Source organism: Dendropsophus ebraccatus, chromosome 6 (genome assembly GCF_027789765.1).
Source record: "Dendropsophus ebraccatus isolate aDenEbr1 chromosome 6, aDenEbr1.pat, whole genome shotgun sequence".
In the NCBI taxonomy this organism is placed as follows: domain Eukaryota; kingdom Metazoa; phylum Chordata; class Amphibia; order Anura; family Hylidae; genus Dendropsophus; species Dendropsophus ebraccatus.
The window spans coordinates 106,068,599-106,094,038 of record NC_091459.1 but is presented as its reverse complement, the minus strand read 5'-3'; the positions used below and the strand labels follow the sequence as shown (position 1 = coordinate 106,094,038).

The following is a 25,440-nucleotide window of genomic DNA, read 5'->3' as shown; positions in this document are numbered from 1 at the left end:
AAAACCAACAGTATTTGGGGAACAGGAGCACAAAGTGTTTCCTTGTGGAGCACAATATTCATCTTGGCCCGGGAGCCTGATGACTTAATTCCACAAAAAAGAACAGTGGATGACAGCATCTGTCCAGGGTTAATAACACTTAACAAGTGCTGCTTTGACTGAAGTCAGTCAAGATTTCAAAAGACTGTCTACAGTCAAAACTAGCACCTAGTTAACTGGGGAAGCATGGCAGCCATTTTCCCTCACCAGCCTTAGGCGCCATGCACACGGAGCAAAACTGGCAGAATTCTCCGCCGCGGAATGCCCTCAGCCTCCCTGTCATAATGACAGTCTATGGGAGGCCTCCTCTCTCCGCGCTGAAGAATTCCGCCACTTTTGCTCCGTGTGCACGTAGCCTTATGATGATGCTATGTAAAATAAGATTGTCGCTGGAACGTCTTATTAACCTTGGATGGACACTGTCATCTACTGTTCTTATTGCCCCTGTAACTTCTGTCACCTCTGTCAGTCTCTGTGATACAACACTCCAACTTTCACTGACTCCACAGTCCACCGAATCTATGGGCTGCAGCTACAGAACTTAGGGTCACATCGGGTGGCCGGGCAGCCATTGAAACTGACAACACGGATATACATATATCCGTGCTTTCAGATTTCAAAACACACAGCAGCTGTATACTTACCTAATGCAGCAGCGCTTGTGATCCGCATCCTCTTCTCCAGCCTTCCCATTCCACCACTGTATTCATTCCCCACCTTATTTGGCTGACAATCATTGTGGACTAGGTGAAGTATAAAGACAGCGGCTGGACAGGAGAGCCAGTAAAGAGGATGCCAGATCACAGCACACTAGGTAAGTATGCAACTGCTGTGTGATCTGCACACTGACAGCATAGATATATGTATATGTGTGCAGTCAGTTTGCCTATATCGTCCTCGGCCTCACATCACCTATTTATACACAAGAAATTTTAAAGCCTGCTGTAAATGAACAATCATCTTAGGATCGGGCATTTTCCCCGGCCTCAATTGATCATTGTCACTTTTATCGGCCACAGGAGCATTTCTAGCAACACTCCTGGCCAATAATTGGCCTGTGTTAAAGGCCCTTGAGTCACTGTAAAACAGGTGAGTGAACAGTTATTTGTTTAGTTATCAGGACTGAGCTGACCTCACAATCATTGTTAATTGTTTGCAAGTCTTTCAGTGTAAACACTCTTTGTTCACAGTATATGTTAGGAACGCAATTACAATCATATTTACAATTGTATTAACAACTTTTCGTATAAATTCATCTTTTCATCTAAATGCCTATGGTTTTAAAGGAAATATACCATATTTTCCGGCGTATAAGACGACTTTTTAACCCCGAAAAATCAGGGTTAAAGTCGGGGGTCGTCTTATACGCCGGGTATAGTCGCCCCATATGGTGGGGGGGCTCAAAAATGGCCTCATCCCCACCAAATGGGGCGACCACTTAAAAAAAAAAAAAACCTTTAACTCACCTAGGGCCCAATCCCTGCCTCCGCTCGCCTCCCGCACCACTCCCGGCGCAGGGAGTGTGACATACACTACCTATGCCAGGGACGTAGATTGCCGAACCTGTCCCGGGCAGCTGAGCTACGGTCAGGCAGGGGTTAATATTTTCCGGCGTATAAGGCGAACCCCTGACAATTTGCTTAAAAGTCAGGGGTCGTTTTATACGCCCAGTTGCCTTATACGCCGGAAAATATGGTAATCACTTGTTGTTCGCCAAAGGATTGCTTAAAGGCAATAACTCCAGGCAGAGATAAAAAATAAATAAGCCTGCTGCAGAATAATATAACATTGCTTACCTGTATAACCCAGTTTTGAAACTACCAAAAATCCATTTGTTTTGTTCTATATTTTGTGGCTATACTTCCTGGTTGAGCAGTTGTACATAGTACTACAGGATCCAAAATGCAATGCTTTCCATCCACCCTGCCCATTCCCCGTCCAAATCTGTTGCAGAACATCCAGGCTGTGTTCAGACATTGTAGTTTCATTGTGTTACTGAATTATTTGCAGTCAGTACTTTATCATTTCATTGTGTTCCCACCCACATAGTGCACTGTTACCACCTGTAACGCCGATATTGGAATAAAGATAAGAACTTTTTGAATTTAATTTTTTTCTTTTTATCTTCACGCACATGTTATGATCAAGCATCTTTTATCTTTGAGATTGAGCCCCACAATAAGGACTTTATCTGATATTATCTCACATGGAATATACTGTGTATGCCTCATTTTTTTGTCCAGGTGGGATTGGCAGTGCCGGCTCTGATCCTCTGTGCCGTTTAGCATCACTTAATTGTGTTACTGCATCATTTTTGTGAATACGCTGCAATACTGCAATGAAACTCCAATATGTGTGAACACAGCCCTAATTTCACTGCAGACTTCTGCACAATCAGTGAAGTTGCAGCAGCTGCTTCTGGACGGTTAGAAATTGTAAATCACTCAGGGGATTGGGGGATCCAGCCAAGCCTCCTGTGACATCACGCCCCCTGTCTGCATCATCAGCCTGATCTCAGCAAACACACACAATGTGAGACAGAGGCATGGAAGATTTTGTCTCCTAAGGTGGGAGAGCAGAGGGAGCAGGAGACAATGTGAATTGGCACAGAGGCCATTTTTTTCACTTCCTGGATTTCTATCAGCTACCAGTGTGGCAGAACCGCACCGATATGGTAATACATTATACAGGCACATCTATATGACTTTTAATGTTCTTTTAATAGAAAAATAGTTTTCCTTATGTGGAGTTCACCTTTAAGCGATTTATCTGTACATGTAAAAGGACCCTTATGGTTAGTTTACAGAAACTGATTTTTTTTAATTATTATTTATAGAATAGAAGCCCTGACTCCAAGGGTGTTTTCACTTGCTGGTGGTGTCCTTAAGATCTGTACTTGTCGCTTCACTGTGAGATAGGTGAGAAAAATGTTAATTGTAAAATGAGGTGTGAATGCCAGACTAAACTAAATAGTAAAACCTGTATCTCAGGAGTCAAGGTTGTAGCAAGAAAGTGAAAACACTATTGGAATCAGGGCACATATGACTACAAGTAGTGAACATAGTCTGAAAGTTCGGCACATTTGTGAGCATGTAGAGAGAGATTTATTAAAAATGGTGTAAAGTGAAACTGGCTCAGTTGCCCCTAGCAACCAATGAGATTCCGCCTTACATTTTCCAAAGAGTCTGTGTGAAATGAAAAGTGGAATCTGATTGGTTGCTAGGGGCAACTGAGCCAGTTTCCCTTTACACCATGTTTGATAACTCTCCACCATAGTGTTTGTTTGGGGTTCTGTTGTGGCTCCTCGTGTTTTAGAGTCCCACAAAAAGAAAATATTTGCTCACAAATGTGCTGAAAGTAAAAACTTTTAGGGTGTGTTCACACATATCAGAATCTGCTGCGAGTTGGCAGCTAAATCTGCTGCGATTCCCGGTTTGTATGGGTTAACATGCTTAACCCTCTACACCCAGGTGAATACTTGTCCGCACTCCGGCCTGCTTCTGTGGCTCCCAGCTCCCTGATTTCCCGCTCAGCCAATCAGTGGCTGCGGCCGGACAGTGCACTGATTTTCTGAGCGGGATGTCAGGGAGCTGGGAGCCACAGAAACAGACCGGAGCGCAGACCAGTAAAGTATTTACTGTCCAGCGGCGGGTTAAGGGTTTTACATACTCTCAGCGGAATGAAAAATCCTCTGCAAGCATGTTAACCTATACAAACAGACAGTATCTGGAATTGCTGTGGATTTAGCTATTCCGGTATGTGTGAACCTTCCCTTAGCCTATGTCCTATACATTGAAATGAATGGATGCCAATTTTCTTATGTGTACCACAAAATATGGCATGGAATGGATGTAAAGTGAGCTAAAAAAAAAAGTGAAGAAAATTGTCTGGCATACATTTTTTAGTGCTGCCAATGCCAGTTATTGACTACAAAGGCTGTTAAATTAAACTTTCAGTAACAACACCAGGGGCAATTATATCCACCATTCATTTGTGTCCTCTTTTATTATTATAATTCTTTTTTTCTAGACTTTACGATTTGTCTGTGAGGCACTCAGTTTTCCATATAGAGATATAGAGTAAGCACATAGGAGGTTATGGCACTGTATTACAAATCTGTGCTGTATATGGCAGTATGCATAAAATCTAATGTCTAGTAGATTGCAATGGAAAGGGCCAGCTGTAAACGGTAAAAGTCTATTGTTCTCCAGATACAGCTTCATCACGTTCCTCATAAACATGGCATAGCGCCTGTCACACAGAGTACACTCTCAATACATAGACATCCAGTAAACTATTAACACTTGAGTAATAAAATTTGTTTTTTATAAGTGTTAAATTTAATCCATTGTCAATTAAGTAGATGGGAAACAAAACCAAGCCTATTACACGCTACACAAGCGAAAACCAAATGTGCAAACCACAGAAAAAATACTGAATGAATGGGGCAAAGAAGTATTCTGGATGTCTTACTTAAAAAGGAATAGTTCAATGTACAATTTGTCTTTTATGCTATTTACACACATTTGGAATTAACAGATTGAAGATAGAGAGTCTGGCCAATAATGACATTTTAAAGGGGTACTTGGTTGAAAATTGTTTTTAAATCAGATAGTGTCAGAAAGTTATATAGATTTGTATGTTACTATTAAAAAAAATCTCAAGCCTTGCAGTACTTTTCAGCTGCTGTATGTCCTGCATAAAGTAGTGTATTCTTTCCTGACTGATATGGTGCTTTCTGCTGTCCAGAGCAGTAGCAGATCCCCATAGAAAACCTCTCTTGTTCTTAACAGTTCCTGAAACAAACAGAAGAGGCCGAACAGAGCACTGTGTCAGACTGGAAAAGAGTACTTCACTTCCTGCAGGGCATAAAGCAGCTGATAAGTACTGGAAGGCTGGAGATTTTTAAATAGAAGTAATTTACAAATCTGTATAACTTTCTGCTACTAGTTGATTTAGGAAACATTTTTTCTCTGAAGTATCCCTTTAAACTCAAATTAATTCCCCTATTACTTTGTTTTAAGTATAGCTGCTGTTTGACATTCACGCCATCCCTCCTTTCATTGTTTATAGAGCTGCCGGAGATAGTTGTGTACAAAAGAGATAGCCTTTGGCAGCTCTCAAGGGAAAAAAATGGAGTACAGTATGCAGGCCAGTCCATCTAACAACAGAGTTGGGCCCCATCAAAGGCATAGGGGGGGAATGGTCAGATTTCCCTACAATCTCACACTTAACCATTATCTTGTGGGTTAGGGATAAGTTAATGTAAGTCAGTATGCAGATCACAATTTTTTTTTTGTATCTTGGTGGACGATGGGTTGGACGGTAGTTGCACAGGGAATGCAACAGAAATTTTTTACCACTTTCTATCTTGGGTGTCTTGGTTGCCTCTGGAGAGCAAAAAAAGGTCCTACCTGGCCAGAGAAGAGGAGGAAGTGGAGCAATGGAGAGCAGAACAGGTAGGACCTTATCTGCTCTCCGGATAACTCTAAAAGAGACACGGAACCAGATCTTTTAACAGATCAATCACAAAGTGTTGCTTGTTTTGGAGGACCCAACACATTCAGCCATTATACAGTCAGGTCATTGATTTAGATGTTGAGTTGGTAATGTCTCATTTTAATCCATGGAGGCGCTGCAGGGAAATCAGTTCTGCCCATTTATCCCATAGACCAGTCATGTGAAACTCTGGCCAAATCTGGCCTGCGGTGCTATTATTTTTGGCCCGCCAGGCAATTCAGAGTTTGAATTACATCTGGCCCGACATGGCTACTATATAAGAGACTATGGGGGAGGGCTGGCTACTATATAAAAGACTATTGGGGAGGGCTGGCTACTGTATTAAACAATGGGGGAGGGCTGGCTGCTATAGGAGACTACGGGGGGGGGGGGGCTGGCTACTATATGAGACTATGGGGCAGGGCTGGCTACTATATGAGACTATGGGGCAGGGCTGGCTACTATATAAGAGACTATGGGGCAGGGCTGGCTACTATATAAGACTATGGGGCAGGGCTGGCTACTATATGATACTATTGGGGAGGGCTGGCTACTATATAAGAGACTATGGGGCAGGGCTGGCTACTATATGAGGCTATGGGGGAGTGCTGGTTACTGTATGGGACACTTGGGGGGCTGGCTCCTATATGGGCACTACTGGGAGGGCTGGCTACTATGTCCGGCAATTTTGGTTGGGTTGGCTACTAAATAGGGCAATATTGGGGGGTTGGCTATTACATGGGTTGGGGTTTAATCATATCGTAGCAATCATAGTTTATCATAGTGCACAGCGCTGGGAGATGCACACCACTGACAGTGGCAGGAAAGCCGCACACTGCTCTGACAGTGCCAGCACCGCCGCATTGGCGCTTCAATAATTATCACGGTTGGCCCGCGACTTTGTTCAATTATTTAATTTTGGCCCACTGTGTATTTGAGTTTGAAACCCCTGCCATAGACTGATGGCTGGAATCCTGTAAATGGCTTACTGCTGGGGAACTCTCCTAGAATATAGGAATTTTGCAAGATAGACAACCTCTTTAAGCCAGAATCCTGATGTGCACCATCGGAAGTTAGCCAATATCTTGCATTTACAAATATCAGTAGTCTCTAGCGTTGAGCGTTGTTTGCTTGTGATCCAAACCTCTGGAGGGATGCCTTTTGGCTGAAGATTTAATAGAAAATTTTTGAATGGAAAGAGAAAAAACTAGCAGGAGACCAGGATAATGTAATCAGTGTATCTCAGCGGTGTCATCATCCGTGTATGCTTTGGCAGCCCTGGAAAGCATGCCTTTTAATTGATGGTCGGTCACCTTTGCCTCACCATGTTTGCATGGGACTCTCCTACGTCTGTATGAGCAGATGTTGCATACCAGAGGGTGATCGAAGGTTTGGTTGTAGAAACATGTAGCCAGTTTCTTATTTCATCCAGTGGACCGCTTTTTTATGATAGACCTGCCAAGAATTTCCCTGTGTAAGTGAGAAACTGCTGACAGCCCTCTGAAGAGCTCATTGTTGCAGGGGTGAGGTTTCAGAATCCATAATCATTACAAGATGTTGGAGGGAATAAGGCCAAGACACGGAGAACAGAACAGCTCATCCAATCCTAGATGTTCCTGAAATAGACTCATTATTGTAAAAGGTAATAATGAATGTTTCCTTCAGATAATCAGAGGTTACTTGTTATATAGCAGCCTCTGCGGGGCGGCCATATTGTATGCAGCATAGCACTGACTCAGCACAAATCAGGCTCTGACATTTTGGACGTTAAGTAGTAAAATGAGATTATTTCATGTATTATTATTCTCTTGAAGCGAATGTTCCACCGGTACATCGCCCACACATGGCGCCGGTCTATTACCGAGCACCAGCCAGGCATGAAGCACTGGAGGCAGGCCCGCCGGCCCCCAGTGTGACAATCTCCCTTCTGTGCTTCATGCCCGGCTGGTGCTCTGTAATAGAACGGTGCTATATATAGGTTCCAGCAGTAACCTGGTTTGATTGGATTGACAACAGAGACAGAACATAGTCAACAAGCAAGGGTCAGCAACATTAAGTTGGTAGAGGTATCAAGGAAGTGTGTCCGGAAACAAGACGGGTCAAATACATAGAACCAGAAATCTTAAAGTGACTCTGTAGGCAAACCTGACTACTCCCCCCCACCAGACTGCTGGTACCATTGGGTTGCCACGGCCAATCCATGTCCGGTTCTGGCATCCAAATATCCCCTGGTGTTGTCCTTTTTAAAAAAAACAACAACACTTTTTTAATCCAGGGGTGTGGTGTCAATGAGGAGGGGCCTAGATACTCTGTGCCTTAGGGCTACAGTACCAGCAAGAAGAAAGTAGCACTGCAGGCCTAGGGCACAGAGTATCTAGGCCCCCGCCTTTCCCCCCGACGTCATAACTTGGGGAAAGGACTGTCCTGGCTGATTGACTGGCCATTCAGCCAATCAGTGACTGGAGCGGCGTCCCACCCCAGTTTCTTACTGGCTGAGCAGACATTCCATCAGGTAGTTCGTGATGTTTCAGCTCCACCGCCGGCATGGGGAGAGGTAAGTTAGTACTTGTAATCACATTCCCCCCTGCCCCTGCCTTCTGCTGGCTTGTACAATCCACTGGGCTGGGCTTCTCCTCTAAATCTGTGCAACAAGAATTCTCAGCAAACTGGCGGAATAGTCAAACAGACTAAAAGTCAGCAGAGGTAATAGAACAAGGTTTTCCATCAGTAGACACCTTATATCCAGGCTCATCGGAGGCGAATGGTGTTAGAAGGACTTGTGGTCAGCATAAAAAAATACATTTCATAGCATTGGGTACCCTAAGTCTAAGAGTGCTTTTATTTCTTGTTGCAAGAGCTTAGAGGGGAACTCACATATTTATTATGTCCATAAGTCCTTATAGTGCACATGAACGGGGGTTATGATGATGATACAACTCCCCTAAGTGATTTATTACTATATAGTAAATCTGTATTTCTAATCAAGGTAATTTTTCTAATTAAAAAGGGAAATCTGGAATAATACAATATAATATAGTTGAAATGTCTAAAAGCAGGTTGGCTGCTGATATATACCCTGTAATGCTGAGGGAAGGTGCTATCTATTTTATCAGTAATGGCACATGTATTGTGACTGGACACATTTCATTTATAAGGCTCAATATAATTTCCATACATATTCCTGTATTTTAATGTGAATCCTCCATAATTCAGCTTTTTAGAATTCCCTATTGTGCAATTTCCCGCTAGTTTCACCCGCGGAGGCTTCATCCTGCTGCAGGACAGGCTACAACACACTGAACAGATTAAAGGGCTACCCTGACAAATACTTCTCCATGTTGTTATGGCCCAAGAAGTGATAACATTAATAGGGGTCTATGACCTCAGACCTTCTTTAACCTACTTAGTGATTGTTTCAGATTTCGATAGATCAAAATCTCGTTCACAGGAATGAAATAGAGAAGCCATTGATTTCGCTGACCCCCGGGATCAATCCCAGATATAAAGACCCTATTCTGGTGTTGCGTAAATGGAATAGCAGAAACTTATGCTGCTAATAGAAAATATTATATTACTGTTGAGCTGTATTATTACATACACATGAATATTACAGCAGTGCATTGTTCTATAAATCCAAATATAATATAGATTAAAGGCTATGGACAGCTTTGAAAAGCACATTTTATTCTTGCTTTGTACTATGGTGCAAAAACACTTTGCTCATAGGTCTTTATTAGCCTTGTGCCAGTTGCCCTCCATGGTTTCTCTCCCCTCTCTTTCCACACTCTGAGCAAAGGGGTTCTTTTAGTATTTTATTTAGTATTTATTTAGCATTTTATGTATGTGTTGCACTTATAAATACTCATTTTATCCTTATTGGAATGTAGAACAACTCCATACGAGTTCGAATGATCCTACACATCTACTCAATAGAAAGTCAAGTAGGATTACATAGCAGCAACCTGAGCCTCTGGTGGGATGTTAGACTTAGGGCCCTATTCCACGGGACGATTATCATTCGCATAATCGTTAACGATAAACGATCCAAACGACCGCTATTGCGAAAGACCTGAAATTGTTCACCCATTTACATGGAAAGATAATCGTTACTTATGATCGTTCTTGCGTTCGTCTTGTCGTCGCTATTGCGTTTGAACGACCGTACGACGTCTTATTCAAAGCGAACGATTTGCAAACGAGCAACGATAAAAATAGGTCCAAGTCTTATTAAACGATCAACAATTTCTCGTTCGGTCGTTAGTCATTAACTGCTATTCAACCGAACGATTATCGCTTAGATTCGAACGATTTAACGATAATCTGAACGATAATTGTCCCGTGGAATAGGGCCCTTAGTTGTGGGCAATAGACGTGAAAAAGGGCCTGTAGCCAGCCCCCAAAAAAACAACCCCACAGCCCACAGGACCTGTAGCCAACCTCACAGCTCTCTACATAACATGGTGTATTGTTGTGGTACCATTGAGTTAGGCTGTAGACCATGTCAAGATGGTGGGTGGGCTAACTGGCTAAGAAGACAGTGACCCTATGTACATTGAGGATGGAATAATGACAGTGTAGATCATGTGATGCATGGATGACACCTAATAGAGGAGAACCAGAAGACTGCCCTGGAGGTCACTTGACTGGTTTCTGCAGTTGCAAAAAACTTCTATGAAAGTAAATTGATCAGAATGCCATATGAAGTTTTTAGACAGGAAGAAAGTAAGTTTGGAAAACCCCTTTAAAGGAGAAGTCTGGCCACTTTTGAAATCTGGCAGCCTGCAGGGACAGGGGGAATTTGATAACTAGTAGGAACTTATCGCTCACAGTGCCTGCACAGCCTGTCAGTGACTGGGATGGGACGCCGCTCCAGTCTCTGATTGGCTGAGCGGCCAGTCCATCAGCCGGGACAGGCATTTTCCCCTGAGTTGTGATGACAATCTTTCAGACCTGGATCTAGTCTTATCATATTGCAACCCCTAAAGGTGTTAATTTTATCAGAACAGACAACCCCTTCAAGTATAGCAGCATATTATACTGACAGATTCATTTTAAATGTATGAATAGTACCGTCCTGCGTATTGATCTCAGCTGCTTAGAAATAACCTATCTTTCAAATATATTTTCTAAGCAGAAAAATCAATGTCGTAAAATGTTTTATATGGATGCACATTATAGTGAAGTCCTCTATGTCTTCATAGTGGGGTAAGTTGTTTATTTTAATAGGGAATGTAATAGTATTCCCCGAAAAAGCGTGTATCAAAGAAAAACATTCCTTTAGTTTCCATGGATTTGTCTCTGTGTGTGATAGGAGCGCTGTTCGCTTTTCGTGCAAGGTATTTTTACTGTTTTTTTGCGTTCACATAGCACGGTCTCCTCGGACTCCAGCTTTAGTGTCAATTTTGTGTAATATTTGTAAACTGCCCCCCAGGGGGATATTTCTCTTTGCATGGTGACCATGTGTTTTGAGATTGAGCCAGTAATAACCAAATTATTCTCAGATACCCATAATGAGGTGAGGTCGAGTTTTACGATACAATCTCCTATCAGTCCCACAATCCTACAGTGAAATAATTAGACTTGGGTATTGCAGACCCCTTCAGGCTTGGCCATTGCAATAACTTGATCTTGTTATCTCATATACAGAACTCTGCTCAACTGAATCTCGAGAATTATGAAATAGTTGAAGTATCTGAGAATGGAAAACACACTTGAACCCATCATCTTTGTGTTATGAGCAAAGGCAGAGCTGTCACACATGGCTGGAGATATACAGCACTGATGCCATGAAGTGAATGTAGAAAAGACGGATTTAGAACAATATAGATTTTATTATTAACCCTATACCTTCCAACCATCTTGGAGGCAGCGGGACAATCCCAGATTTCAGGTGATGTCCTGTGAAATCTAATGCGTATCCCAATGTGTCCCCTTGAAATTGGGGCTGTGGCCTCTGAGTAAGTGGTGGTATTAGATTTCACAGAGATCATAGACACTAAGATCAGGGTCTGCCTGGGACTAAGAACCAGCCCTGGCAAATAAACCACTACATAAAATATCCCTCCCATAAATAAAACTTAAAAAAAAAAAAAGAGAGTAAAGTGCTCATTAGGAGCGCTTATACAGTAGCTAAAGGCATACGAACAGTGGCAGCCCGAAGAATCTACTGGGGGAACAGCCAGGGGTAAATACCCTGCTGCCTCGCCATTGATGTGCAGGGAAATTGATTGCACATCACCAGGGACCAGCCCACAGAGGGGACCAGCCTATCTGACATTTGCCAGAAATGCCAGATGGCCAGTCCGGCCTATTGAGAGGGAAGGACAGAATATCACTCTGGGGGCAGGTGTGCCCGCCTTCAGTGCTTCAGGCCGGGCCCGGGCCTGGGAATAGACTAGCACTGTGTGCGGGAATCGGGCTGCTGTTCAAAAAGGTACCGCAACACCAGAATCCCCACGCCCGCGGTATCAGGTACATCAGGTACATTGCTTTAAGATTTTTACATCAATGGACCCGCGGAGATGCCGGTGCGGGCCTATTGATGTAAAAATCTTAAAGCGATGTACCTAATGATACATTTGCTTTAAGGTTAATGCTTTTTTGACAGCTTGCTTTCACAAACCTTTGGAATATACATTAAAGGTGAGGTGAATGAGACCATACAGAGTTGTGTGACCAAGAATTTGGCACTGCCACCAGAGTTACAGCAGCAGTCATCAACCTCTTAGCGCCTTCGGTCAACCTTAGTGATGCTGGTGCTGAAGCTTTGTATGAGAGGAATAGGTTAGAGAATTGTGCACAGTGTGCTTACCACCCCTTTTCTCGCTATAACCTTTGACCTTGTAGCTGATGACAGCTGTTGCTTCACCTTCTAGAACCTGGCGCTGAGCAGGGATGAAGGAGTAGGAGGAAGCTGACGACTGCCATATGCTATGAGGGAGATGGAGCCGGATACATATTGGCACAGGACATCTTTCCAGCGCCGGTCTTGTTTTGTAGGTCCCCATGTTTGGGAGAAATTTAATCCAAGTGTAATGTGTAAATTAGCTTCTTGCACTGTGAACAGTATACAAACCAATAGGCTTCAGCATTTCTGACTGAGTTCCAGGAACAGGGCCTGACAGCAGAAGAAAAAAAACAAACACATTTTTAATAATAAATCAATAAACTCATTTGCTTTTTTTATGGCATGAAATTTTTCCCATTGCGTTGCTTATAACATTATGGGATTAGGAAATGTTTTTAACAATGGCAGCAGTATCATAAGATTATCTCTAATTTAATTTAAGCTCGTATGTTGACTATGAAATCAATGGAAAGAGAAACAGAAGAGCTTACACATTGGTACACACAGGCCTGTCCCGCAATCGGGATGACCTTGTTCTGGAAAGGGGAGATATCGACATTCCTTGCAAATGTCAATGGGTTGAGGTCTCTTTAATACTAAAGGTCATTTACTGAATTCACAATGTATGGTTATTCAATAAAATTAGGTTTGTATAATGCTCCACATGTAGTAGGGCGCAACTCCATATAGAGCATCATGTGTTGCATCAAATGGATGTGATTATAAGGAGACAGGAGGGCTCAGGTGCATTCATCTTCTGCAATCTCTAGCTAGGCTAATACCAGAGATCATTGGTCATAGCCACAATCTCCTTATTGCAATACATTTCAGAGACTATTGATCAGTATTGCTTTTTGTAGCCCTCCATTACAGATAGTATGGACCAGGGACGGACACAGACTGCACATGCCCCTGTGCAAAAAATGTGCTTGAGCCCCCCATAACCTATTTAACCTATTTGTATCTCCACCCTTGTTCCTTAAAGGCACAAACATATTAGCCCCCTTTATGCCCCCATATAAGCAGTTATGCCCAATATGTGCCTCCAAATAGTAGACTGGCGGCTCCATGTCCCCATATGGTACAGACCCTCTCTGCGTATAGTATAAACCTCTCTGTGCCTCGATATATATACATATCCGTATACATCTACTCTTTTCCCCTATATAATATATGACCTCTCTGTGCCTCCATATATTATAATTAGATAGTTGAGGAAATATATATATATATATATATATCATGAATGCTCACAGTTAAACGGGCAGAGCAGCAGGCAGCCGCAGCCTTTATGCCGGGGCCCACGGTCCGAGTCTGGCGGGACCCCTTGCTGCCCTGGGCCCCTGTGCAGCTGAACCGGCTGCTCAAGCTAAATGTCCGCTACTGGTATGGAGTGACGCTTCTCCTTAGTTGTGCTGGTGTGGAGGAATAGGACCCTTATACTACTAATTAGGGATGGTCCGAACCTGGTTCGGTTCGGGTTTGTACGAACCCGAACTCTCGGAAATGATTCCCGCTGTCTGCCCGCTCCGTGGAGAGGGTGGATACAGTGGGAGGACCACCTGGAAAACTGGGATACAGCCATAGCCATAGGATGTATCCCAGTTTTCCAGGCGGTCCTCCCGCTGTATCCACCCGCTGCACAGAGCGGGCAGACAGCGGGAATCTGATGCCGAGCGTTCAGGTTCATATGAACCCGAACCTCGGCAGGTTCGGACCATCCCTACTACTAATCAATGATTTGTATGGAAAATCTTTTTTTGTATAGGGTAGGGATGCGAAACCTTCGGCCCTCCAACTGTTGCAAAGCTACAATTCCCATTAAGCCTGGACAGCCAAAGCTTTGCATGATGGGAAGCAGACCTGTTATAGGGCATAATAAAGTAATGTAAAAATGTATTTAACATTATATTTCATACATCTTCCTCTTCCAGAATCCAGCATTTTACAATGGTATGTAACATGAGGACTACGACTGTCAGACTATATAAAAAGGAGATGATTTAGGGCTATAAAAACTGACATCATGTAGCACGGTATATCCTCAACCTCTAAAAGATAATAGCCGTTCCAGGGATTAGAGCCAGCAGACCATATAGGAGTGGTAAATCCAAACATCTGTAGCCTCCGTTTGGCAAGAAAAATAAAGAGTCTTGTGCCGGATTCCTCTAAGTGCTCACGGGGGAGATAGCTCTTCCAGCCGTCATTAATTGTAAGACCTCTCATCAGCATTTATTTAATCATTCATGTCTATATGCTATTCATGGCTTGGTAAAACATCTGATCTATAATTTGGATGAAGGAGACAGGGAATGTGTCGGACAAACCAATATAAAATATTTTCTTAACTCCATCCATTTAGAGGGCAAAGTCATTCATAAGTGCGGACATCGTAGCTGTGCTCATTGGGATAAAATGCTTAGAGATGGACTTGATTCAAGGACTAGACATAGACTAGACCCAGCATTAGTGAGTAGGTCCACTGTGGTCAGGCTTGTGGGATTTTAGAGGTCACAAAAACTGACTTCTGGGAATTTGGTTAGAGAGTATTTATTAATTCATGAAATCCACAAGGCCTCTAGATTCAGCTCTTTGTAAGCAGATGCACACTATAAAGTTCTCATGACATAGAGACTTAAAATGAACACTTTAAAAGGAGTTATCTTATGTAGACAACATGATAGTTTCACTTTAAGGTATATAGAAGTCACAGAAGGTGGTCCCCATATATCGATATACCCCTCTGGGCACCATAGAACATGGCTGTTCTATATACAGTATATACATCTGAATGCCCGCCATTTAGTACTCACCATGGTGCTGGCTTTTCAAAAGCCATTGACAGTTCGCTCATCCCTAATGGTGACATATACCCAAACCGTAGGTGTTACTTGAACAAAGCCTAATTAATGTAAAAGTGCATTGCCATTCATAACTTGTGTATTTGATATGAGATTGGAGGTGAACAAAACTGGACATATTCCAGGAACTAGGTATCTAATGGGTCTAAACTCCAGCTCACTGGTTTAGTGCCTCTCCTTCTATTGGCACAGATCCCATCCTAACCAGTGTGTACAGCTCAATATAACATTGTCATTCCAGCTTATGAAGTGAACTGGATCCATTGTTATGGCTATGACATAAAAACACAATTTTAGCATCTAAAAGTCATTGACACTAACGCATTTCAAACCAAAACATGTTAGCGTCAAGAACTTTTTACTTATAGTAAGTTCCTATAATGTATGATTATGATCTATGAAGTATGATTTAGATAAGTTTAGTCTATGAATCTTTCTGTTATAGTTTGAATGTGGCTTAAGTCCTTTCTTTATAATAGGCAGCATATATGTAACTGGAAATATATTAATAAATAATAATAAGATTAATAGTCTTTATCTGCATAGTACCTGTCCTATTCGATAACTTTTACTTATTGCTTTTTCTTTCAGAGACGTTCACCTATTTGATCGACCTGGCCACAAACAACACCCTTTCCTTGTTTGACAGCAAGTACCGCTCAATGTCTCAAGACGTACACGAGTCAGTAAAAGAGTTATTTACTGACCTGTCGCTCAATATTATGGGAGCAGACTTACCCTTGGATGATGCCTTCGCTCGATTTTGGGATGCTCTATTCCCCCTCGTCTATAACCACCTTATAAATCCAGGGGTAGCGTCATTGTCAGACGAGTACTTGGACTGTCTACGCTTGACAAGACAGGATATTAACCCTTTTGGCAACTATTCAAATGAAATGCTTGCGCATTTGTCCAAATCTTTATGGGCCAGTCGGATGATGAAACAGGCATTTGGCATGGCTGAACAAGTCATCAACAGTACCGAGCATGCAGGATTGACCCGGGAGTGCACACGTGCATTGGTGAAAATGCAGTATTGTCCTCACTGCCAAGGACTGACTCTTATCCGACCTTGTGTTGGCTACTGCCTCAATGTTATGAGAGGATGTTTGGCCGGCTTAGCAAGTCTAGATGGCCCCTGGAGGGAATTCATTAACTTGCTGGAGCACCTTGCCGATCAGATGTCAGGATCACATGATCTGGAGCAGTCTCTATTAGGTATTCGGGATGTGGTTAACCAGTCAATTCATTACGCAGAGTCACAAGGCCCCTACCTCTCCAGGATGGTAAGTCTGGATTAGATTGATGATGGTCTCATTGATATTATTTATATTATGTATAAGTTCTATCACCTTTATTAATAAAATATTTCAGGGGCATACAGGGAAAAGTAAAAATGTCAAAAATATATATTTGCATATTCTCATATGTAGACATTATGCACACAGCCATAATAGAGGAAACATTGACTCTGTAGTTTTCATAGTTTTTTTCTCTGTACAATGGACCTCTCTGCCTGTCAATCATCCCCTTTGAGTGCGTTGCCAGGCAGAGAGTGGTAACTAGTGACGCATGGGGAGCTGCCCAGATAGGTTATTAAACTTGTTTTTTTCCGGTATAAAGCTGCTGCAGCAGCCACAGTCGGTAGGTGCCACAGCTACTGTAGGAGCTTTATGCAGCGTTCCAGCAACAATATCCCCCCAATTGGGCTGATTGGTTTCCATTAAGTGCTGGTGCTGGCTTAAAATAAATAAGTGATTCTAACCTTTCTAGTCCCCTGCTTCATCTGTTCTGCCTAATCCCCACTGATCAGTGCTTCCTGACAGACTGCCCAGCCAATCAGCAGCTGAGACAGGTCACTGCTGTCACCAGTGATTGGCTGAGCAGGCATTTCCTGTGTGTCAGGCCGAGTGTTTAAATGATTTCTTTCGCAGTGCTTGACAAATGTCTTTTATATAGTTAGTAGTTACTGTAACCTAAAGCTCAAGCACAAAACTTCTTGTAAGAGCAACCTTAGAGTGCACCAAGTTACAAAATTTCATGTATATTAGATCTAATACAGTGATAAATGTTGTAACCTGAATATTTTCCCTTTTGCTGTTGCTTCCTGTGAATGTACATAGGACACAGCAGTCAGTAATGGAGGCAAAGAAAATTTTTTTGTTTTTTTTTGTTTACTGTTATCAACATTAAACGGACGGCAACACTGGACCCGAGTCACCTGTATCATTAGAATAAAAATAACAGCAGCCAAGTAAAAACATAAGTACAAAAATATCATCATAGAAACGTAACAGCAGGAGAGAAAAATACATGAAAAGAAAGGGAACAATCTCAGGTTTGTAACATATAAAATACAATTTGCCAAAAGATACAAACGTTACATAAAGATATTTTCTTCTGTGATGCTTTTGTACTTTTATTTTTTCTTGGCTACTATCATTTTAATCATTGTGATACAGGTTAACAAGGTCCAGGATTAACCAAGACGTCCTGTGAAAAAAGTACACTGCCATCTATTTCATGTTGGTGACTCATGAGTAAATATTGTTTTACTGCCATCAATTTCTGAGTGCTTTGGATTTGTTTTTTTCATATTGTAATGGATAGGATAATCCTTACAACATGCACCAATGTTCTGCACTGCTGCGCTGAACTGGCTATTTCTACATTGTCCTTCTTCATATAAGTCCTTGTGATGTCAGAGCTGTTCTCAGTGCTCTGACCAGTCTAATGTCTGCTGTGCTGCTCCCCCTGCCCTCTTTCCTTATGTTGCTTTTTTGAGAGATTGCAGCTGCATCCCCCTCCTCCCTGCCCAATATTGACTGTTCACAATAGATGGATTTTCTTTTCTGAAATTAGAAATTTCTGAACATTTTAAACAGAACATGCATAGGAAGTGAGGCTATGTGGCCTCAAAAGGAAGTCACATCCACCTAATATTATAGTTTCCTTCTTATCCCATCAGTAGCCTTCAGTTCAGTTAGTTTATGGTGGTCAGTTTCTGGATGGTCAGAATGCAGACTTTTGTATTCTAGTGGTTTTAAATGAAATTGTGGAATTTGGCTGGAAAAGAATATTTCACCAATAGATCATTGTCATTAAAATGTACCTGAGAAAGCGAAATACAAGCAGCATACTGCAGAACCACTAAAATGTTGGAAAATGTATATTTTGAAATATAGTATCAGTAAAAGTCTTGTCCAGGATTTTCATTTGGTTGTCAATTATTAGAATAAATGGAGAAAAAGAGCACATTAAAAAAAGAATCTAGTGAAAAACTGGTGAACATTATATAGATTTGTGACTTACTTTTCAGATCTTAAAAAAAACAGGAAGTGGTGTATTCTTTCCAGTCTGACACAGTGCTCTCTGCTACCACCTCTGTCCGTGACAGGAACTGTACAAAGCAGCAGTGGTTTTCTATGGGGATTTTCTACTACTCTGGCCAGTCCTTGTCACACATATAGGTGGCAGTAGAGAGAAGCTAATAAGAAAACTTCACATTCTGTAGGACATACAACAGATTTTTAAATATAAACAAATTACAAATCTATATAACTAACAAATTAGTTATTAACAAATTTTCTACTTCTTTGGCCAGTCCGTCACAATTACAAATCTATATAACTTTGTGACAGCAGTTGATTTAATAGGAAAAAAAAAATCACCATAGTTCCCCTATAACTTCTTAAGAAGCCATGACGTACCCATGCCCTGTTATACTTACCAGGCAGGGACTCAGTGACATAATGTTGCTGATCCCAGCTCATCAATCAATTACTAGGGGCTTCAGCAGCACTTAGTAATCAAACATCTAACACATAGATCAATGCAGTACCTATGTACTACATTAATCTCTATGAACAATCAGTGCACTGCTCATAGGAGTCCCCCGGAGGGACTGCAAGTTACTGTAGTTAGTCCTGCGATTTCTAATACCTTTAATCAAACAGAAATATGTAAGTTAGTGCGCTTAGTGCACTTGGGGCGTCCCCCAGCACCGTTTGGCCCTCCCACATGGTGCTCTGGGGGGACGCACACATTTACATTTTTTTATATGATTAAAGTTATCAAAAACAGAGGAAAGAACATCGGCTCTGGAATGATGAGGTGCACGGCTGCAGGGAGATATCACCAGGTTCGTCTGCACTTTAAGTGGTCAATAAATAAGTAGTTTCTCTTTAAAGGGTAATAAATAATTGTTCTCTCTCATTTAAGTTGCAGCACCAAACACAACCACACTCACATGTATGTGCAAACAAACTTTCTGTTCATTGGGAGAGGACACAAAGTTAGTACCCCAACACTTTTACTTTGTTTTACTTTAAAGGAAATAAGTTATAAAAAAAAATCATCAATTGTTTAAATCAAGTTTTGCAGTTACACATATTTTTTTAATAATTTGTGGTCTTTTCTATAATTATCTGTCTATATTATAAAATATTCCTGAAATCTTGCAGTTTTCTGCCTGACCACTAAGCCTAAAACTAAGTTGAGACTTTTTCTACTGTTCAGATCACCTTACAGCAATGTCTACCTTATCATATATCACAGCCAGGATTATACTGATAGATATAGATAGATAGATAGATAGATAGATAGATAGATAGATAGATAGATAGGAGATAGATAGATAGATAGATAGATAGATAGATAGATAGATAGATAGATAGATGCGATAGATAGATAGGAGATAGATAGATAGATAGGAGATAGATAGATGATAGATAGATAGGAGATAGATAGATAGATAGATGATAGGAGATAGATAGATAGATAGATAGATACTATAGATAGATACGATAGATAGATAGATAGATAGATAGATAGATAGATAGATAGATAGATAGAGATAAAAAGGGAAATATTGGCAGCACATCTATGACTCTGTTCACACTGCAGGTTGCATTCCAGTCATGTAAATAGGATCTGGGCCAGTCTATTGTGCCAATGCCCATGGAGCTTGCTGTAAAGCATATCTATAAATGCTGTTATACACAGCTCAGGCAAGATGGTTGCACTAATAACGGTATTCAAAAAATGTGATAAAAAATTTACAATCATAAATTATAAACAGATTAGAAAAATATCCAAACAAAATCCAAGTGGTACATTCAATATCATTTTTTTCTAATCCTTTACACACAAATACGGTATATGAGGATATGAGGTAAAACGTATACAAGTAGCACAAAAACAACAAGGTACCTTGAAATACAGTAAGTACCTTGGAGTTATAATTCCTTAAGAAAGAAACAACATCAATCAAATCAATATGCCCCCAGCAATATTATTTTATAGTGGACCTGCCATTAGCATGTGCCGCCCTATGTAAGGGAGCATAGCATGGGACAAACCAGATCTCCTAATTGTCAAAATGGCAACAAAATATTGTGCTGTTATGCTAATTGTAGCAATCAGAGAATACATCAGAGACATTCACGAGGAACATGATCCACACTGCCTCCAGTTGTCCCTCTCAGTGGTGATTGACGGCCAGTAAGAATACACAGCCGCCTGCCAATCACTATGATGAATGCAGGGGGATGCCAGGAGAGGGGTTAAGCACTATCCTCGTGAATACAGTACTACTATGTGTCTGGTATATTCTCGGATTGTTCCTATTACCAAACAGCACAATATTTTTGGTGCTATTTTGGATAACAATAGAGAGGACGTGTTCCCAGGCAATACTACCCTTACATAGGACGCCAAAGTCTGATGGCAAATCCACTTTGCAATCCTCTCCTAAGCATAGGCCATCAATGAAATGTCCAGGACTCATTAAGAAGACATGCCTGCTTATTTTATAGGGAAAACTGTCAGCACGTGGAGACAGGCAGACAAGGTTCACACTAAGTTTTTGCAATCCATTTTTTCATCCGTTTTTGCAAAATACGGATGAAAAAAACGTATTTGAGAAACTGATGCATTTTTGTGCATCCGTTTTGATCCATTTTCCCATTGACTTCCATTATTCAAAATTCTGATCAAAACACTAAAACGTAGTGTGAACCCAGCCTAAGCTGCTAACTTCTGTGGATCCAAGTGACTGTCTAAAATGTATGGGGACCTCCTGACTCTCCTCCCTACAGATGATGATGCAGGAGAGAAGGGTTGGGCATGGTGAGTTTCCACTGTCTCATCCATATATTTTCAGAGAGTTAAAGGAGAAGTCCGGCGAAAATTATGAATGTATTGTATTGCCCCCCAAAAGTTATACAAATCACCAATATACACTTATTACAGGAAATGCACATAAAGTGTTTTTTCCCTGCACTTACTGCTGCATCAAGGCTTCACTTCCTGGATACAATGGTGATGTCACGACCCGACTCCCAGAGCTGTGCGGGCTGTGGCTGCTGGAGAGGATGATGGCAGGGGGATGCTCAGTGTCCCTCCAGTGCCCTGTGCCCCTTAGTGTCCCTCTGCCATCATCCTCTCCAGCAGCCACAGCCCGCACAGCTCTGGGAGTCGGGTCGTGACATCACCATTTTATCCAGGAAGTGAAGCCTTGATGCAGTAGTAAGTGCAGGGAAAAAAACATGGTATGGGCATTACCCATAATAAGTGTATATTGGGGATTTGTATAACTTTTGGGGGGAAATACAATACTGTAATAAAAAATTTCACCAGACTTCTCCTTTAAGCCACCACCAGAGCTGTCCAGCAACTTACCCCCTTTCTCCACGAATGTTCAACCATTCGATCTATTGGGGCTCGATATACATATGATTACAAAAAATAATTATTTGCACTTCTTAATCTAAAGACTAAACAATAAATGGCACAAGGCCCGATTATAACACATTATTTATTGCAGCTCCACTGCTTACTGATTTACAATACCTCGAGGTTGGGATGTTCTTCGCCATTGCATTGTGCTTTGTTTTTGCGGCTTTGTAGGAGGCGTTTAAGGTCAGCTCAGCATTTTGTGAAAGATGTTAAATATTCCGGCCACTCTCCCCCATTAGTGATCTGTATTTTGGGTATGTTAACAAGCTTACCCATCCCATTCTGTCATAAAGCCCTCGGTTGTTTCAGAAACAAGGGCACAAAGGGTATAATAATATTTGCATTTATGAAAGTCTTCATTCTTTGTATAGAAATGTCTCTGTGACACTCGTCACACTCTGTCTGTTAGAACAAATACATCTCCCATAGTCCATTGAGGAGTCAAGCTGACCTCAGCAACCGTGAAAGCTTCTGTGAAGGCTGAGCTGGCCGCTTGGTGCCAATATTTGACTCATTTCCCAAACCTTGAAACATCTGCTGGCTTCAGTGCTGAATCCCTTTATTATTGTGCCAGCGTAGATTGCTGGCGTCTGAGGGGGATGCTGGACTCCCTCACCCCTGAAGTTGCCGATACGGGCACTTATCTGTATTTACTAAGTGAGAAGGATACTATAGCACAGTCTGTACATCTTGGACAGTGAACTGGATCTGGATTATTACAGTGTTATGTAAGCTTTGGTCTACAGCAGATATGTGTCTCCAAGACTGATAACTATGTCAGCGGGGAAGTAGACTCAGTAAACAGAGAGGGTGTCAATGTATACATGATATCATACATTATTCTGTATAGAATGCATATATGTATTGTCTATAGGCTTTTCCTTACTTCTTACTGGTTTGATTAAATCATACACATTGGGGGGAGATTTTTGTAGTCTTTGCATTGGGTATCAGAGGAGTCCTGGGCATGCCCTACAATTCCATGTTGCATACTGCATGCTATATGTTTCTTTGCAGAATGCATCTACACGGAAAGTGTCATCCAATATGCTTTTCAGAACAGTAGATAAGAAGTATGCTGACATGTGTCCATGGATTGTATGCCAAAAGGACACCCTTTTAGCATACATCAAATAAATAGGACCCTATGGATGCATCTGGTCTATCCGTATTAATTCAATATGCCAAATGTATGGGTATACTAGGCATTGCTCCCACCTAGCCAGAATCCTGCCCTACACTGATGAGGGGCAACACCCTGAAACAGCTGTCTGTGGATACCTGGCCTTGGTTTTTCCCTTGTCATTACATTGACTTATAGGGCCACTTAATATGGAGGTTTCGGTGGTTTTCCTACAAGAGCCATTCCTTGGCTGGGCCCTTCTCGGCAGGATATCCGGCTAGTCCTGTGTTTCGAGAGTCTTAAATGAGGCTCCGCGGGCTCTTTTATAAATATAGATGAAGAAAAAAGACAAACATAGAACATCTGGGACTGTAAGGAATCATGTTCAGAACTCAGCGAGACAAAGGTTTTTTTAAAATCTTTGTTGCCTTAGGATCTTCTCATGCCACATAAGTGATATTCATTGCGATATGTGTCGGGTAATCTACCATTGAGTATAGCAAACAGCGATGGAACCCAGTCAGCAGGTGGCAGCAAGACAAGTGTTATTTTGTCCCTCATTTGGGTGTTTTCTGGTGGGGTTTGTACAAAACTGTATGCGATTCCATAGAGCAGTACTGCACTACTCAGTTCGTTGTCTAGTAGATTCATCTATAACAAAATGGATCCAATGAAAGGAAGGGAGCACCCTCACAGTCACACAGAATAAGATTGGACCATACCCATTACTGGCCATCATGGATCTGCTGCATGGAAGCTACTACAGCTGTAGTGCAGGGATATGGCGGTGTATAGGATGATATGGTGGTAAGTGGTTTATTGAGCAAAAACGTGCATAGATTTCCATATTCTACAGGTGTTGTACATATACCGTTCACCATTCTTTCTAAAATAAAGTATTAAGACACCTACCCTATAACCATTTACACTCTTGTGGAAAGATTTTGGGGATGTATGTGGGAATTTTTGCCTATTTATCTAGAAGAACATTTGTAAGGTCAGACACTGATGTTGGATGTGAGCCCCTGGCTCATAATCTCTGTTTAAATTCATAACAAAGGCATTGGATGGGGTTGAAGTCAAGGCTCTATGCAGACTTCTTCCACACCCGACTCCCCCTCCATGTCTTTATAGGCCTCGCTTTGTGCACTAGGGAAGAGTCATGCTGAAACAGAAAAGGGCTGAACTCAAACTGTTCCCACAAAGTTGCAGGTGACAATTGTCCAAAATGTCCAGATACAACCCCCAGCATTATCCTATATGATGGAGTAGTGGTATTCACTCCATAGAACTGAGTCCATCTAGAGCAGGCATGTCCAAACTTTTTTCGAAGAGTGCCAAATTTGATGAGGTGAACATGTGCGAGGGCCGACCATTTTACATGCTACATGCTATATGCTTTATAACACAGGCAGATAATAGCAAGCTGGATACCTGGGGGGCCGTAAAAGTTCGGAACGCGGGCCGCAAATGGCCCTCCGGCCGGACTTTGGACATGCCTGATCTAGAGCTTAGTACTGTGATTGGTGATGTACGGCTTGCATGCAGCTGCACGGCCATGCCATGAAGCCCTAGCCTTATTTAGGGGTCTGTGGTTGGTCTGTATTCATTGTAGTGTGTTCTCAAGGGGCTCTGTCGTACTTATGAGAGTTATACATATACATTTCCCCAGCCAGTTGCTTGTACCATACGTATCTATTCAAATCTTAAAATTCTAAAAAAGATTTGTAGATCCAAAACTCTCTAAACCGGGTCCAAAGGCAGAGACACTGGCAGATAGCACCATCTGACGTGCTTCAATATCTGAAGTTGAAGCTTCACCTACATTATACATTGCTGATTCAATTCGTAGAATTTGCAGGCTCCTTCTGGGGAGGGTTTTGTTTCTTCACTTTTCCCATTACTGTAAGGATCTGATTTCTGAGGTTTTTGCAGGTGCTACTTTGATGTTACCGCAGGGACTCATGACTGGGGTTCCTATAATGTTGAAACAGAAAACCAGAAGACTCAAGTTATACGTTTTATTTTCTTTAAAAAAAAAAAACATTAGCGTAACTTTGCTTTTATGCCAGTGACAGAAATAACTTGGGTGCTATTATAGCAAAATCTTATTCAGACACTTTAAGAACACTTTTTTTTCTTTTGATGCGGCATTACTGCTCTGTATATAGTCACTTGCAGCACAACTCAGGTCTGAACATTCAGTGTTGAATGCAGGTGACCCTAATCTTACACCCCCAAAGTCAAAGGGACATATGAAGGAATTTCCTGGTGTATACATTTTCCCCCTCCATATCACAGGTTGGTGTTTGGATAACTAAAGCAGTCCTATG

The 25,440-nt window shown here is 41.7% G+C and overlaps 1 protein-coding gene across 2 annotated transcripts in view; it reads left to right on the top strand.

Annotated features, from left to right (window-relative positions):
* The window catches only part of LOC138795873 (glypican-5-like), a 172,883-nt gene that overhangs the window by 29,830 nt on the left and 117,613 nt on the right, over positions 1-25,440 (top strand). For both annotated transcript variants that reach the window (XM_069975547.1, XM_069975546.1), the window contains exon 3: positions 15,838-16,532. In XM_069975547.1, coding sequence (XP_069831648.1) covers positions 15,838-16,532 — 695 coding nt within the window. The remainder of the gene's footprint in view (positions 1-15,837; positions 16,533-25,440) is intronic.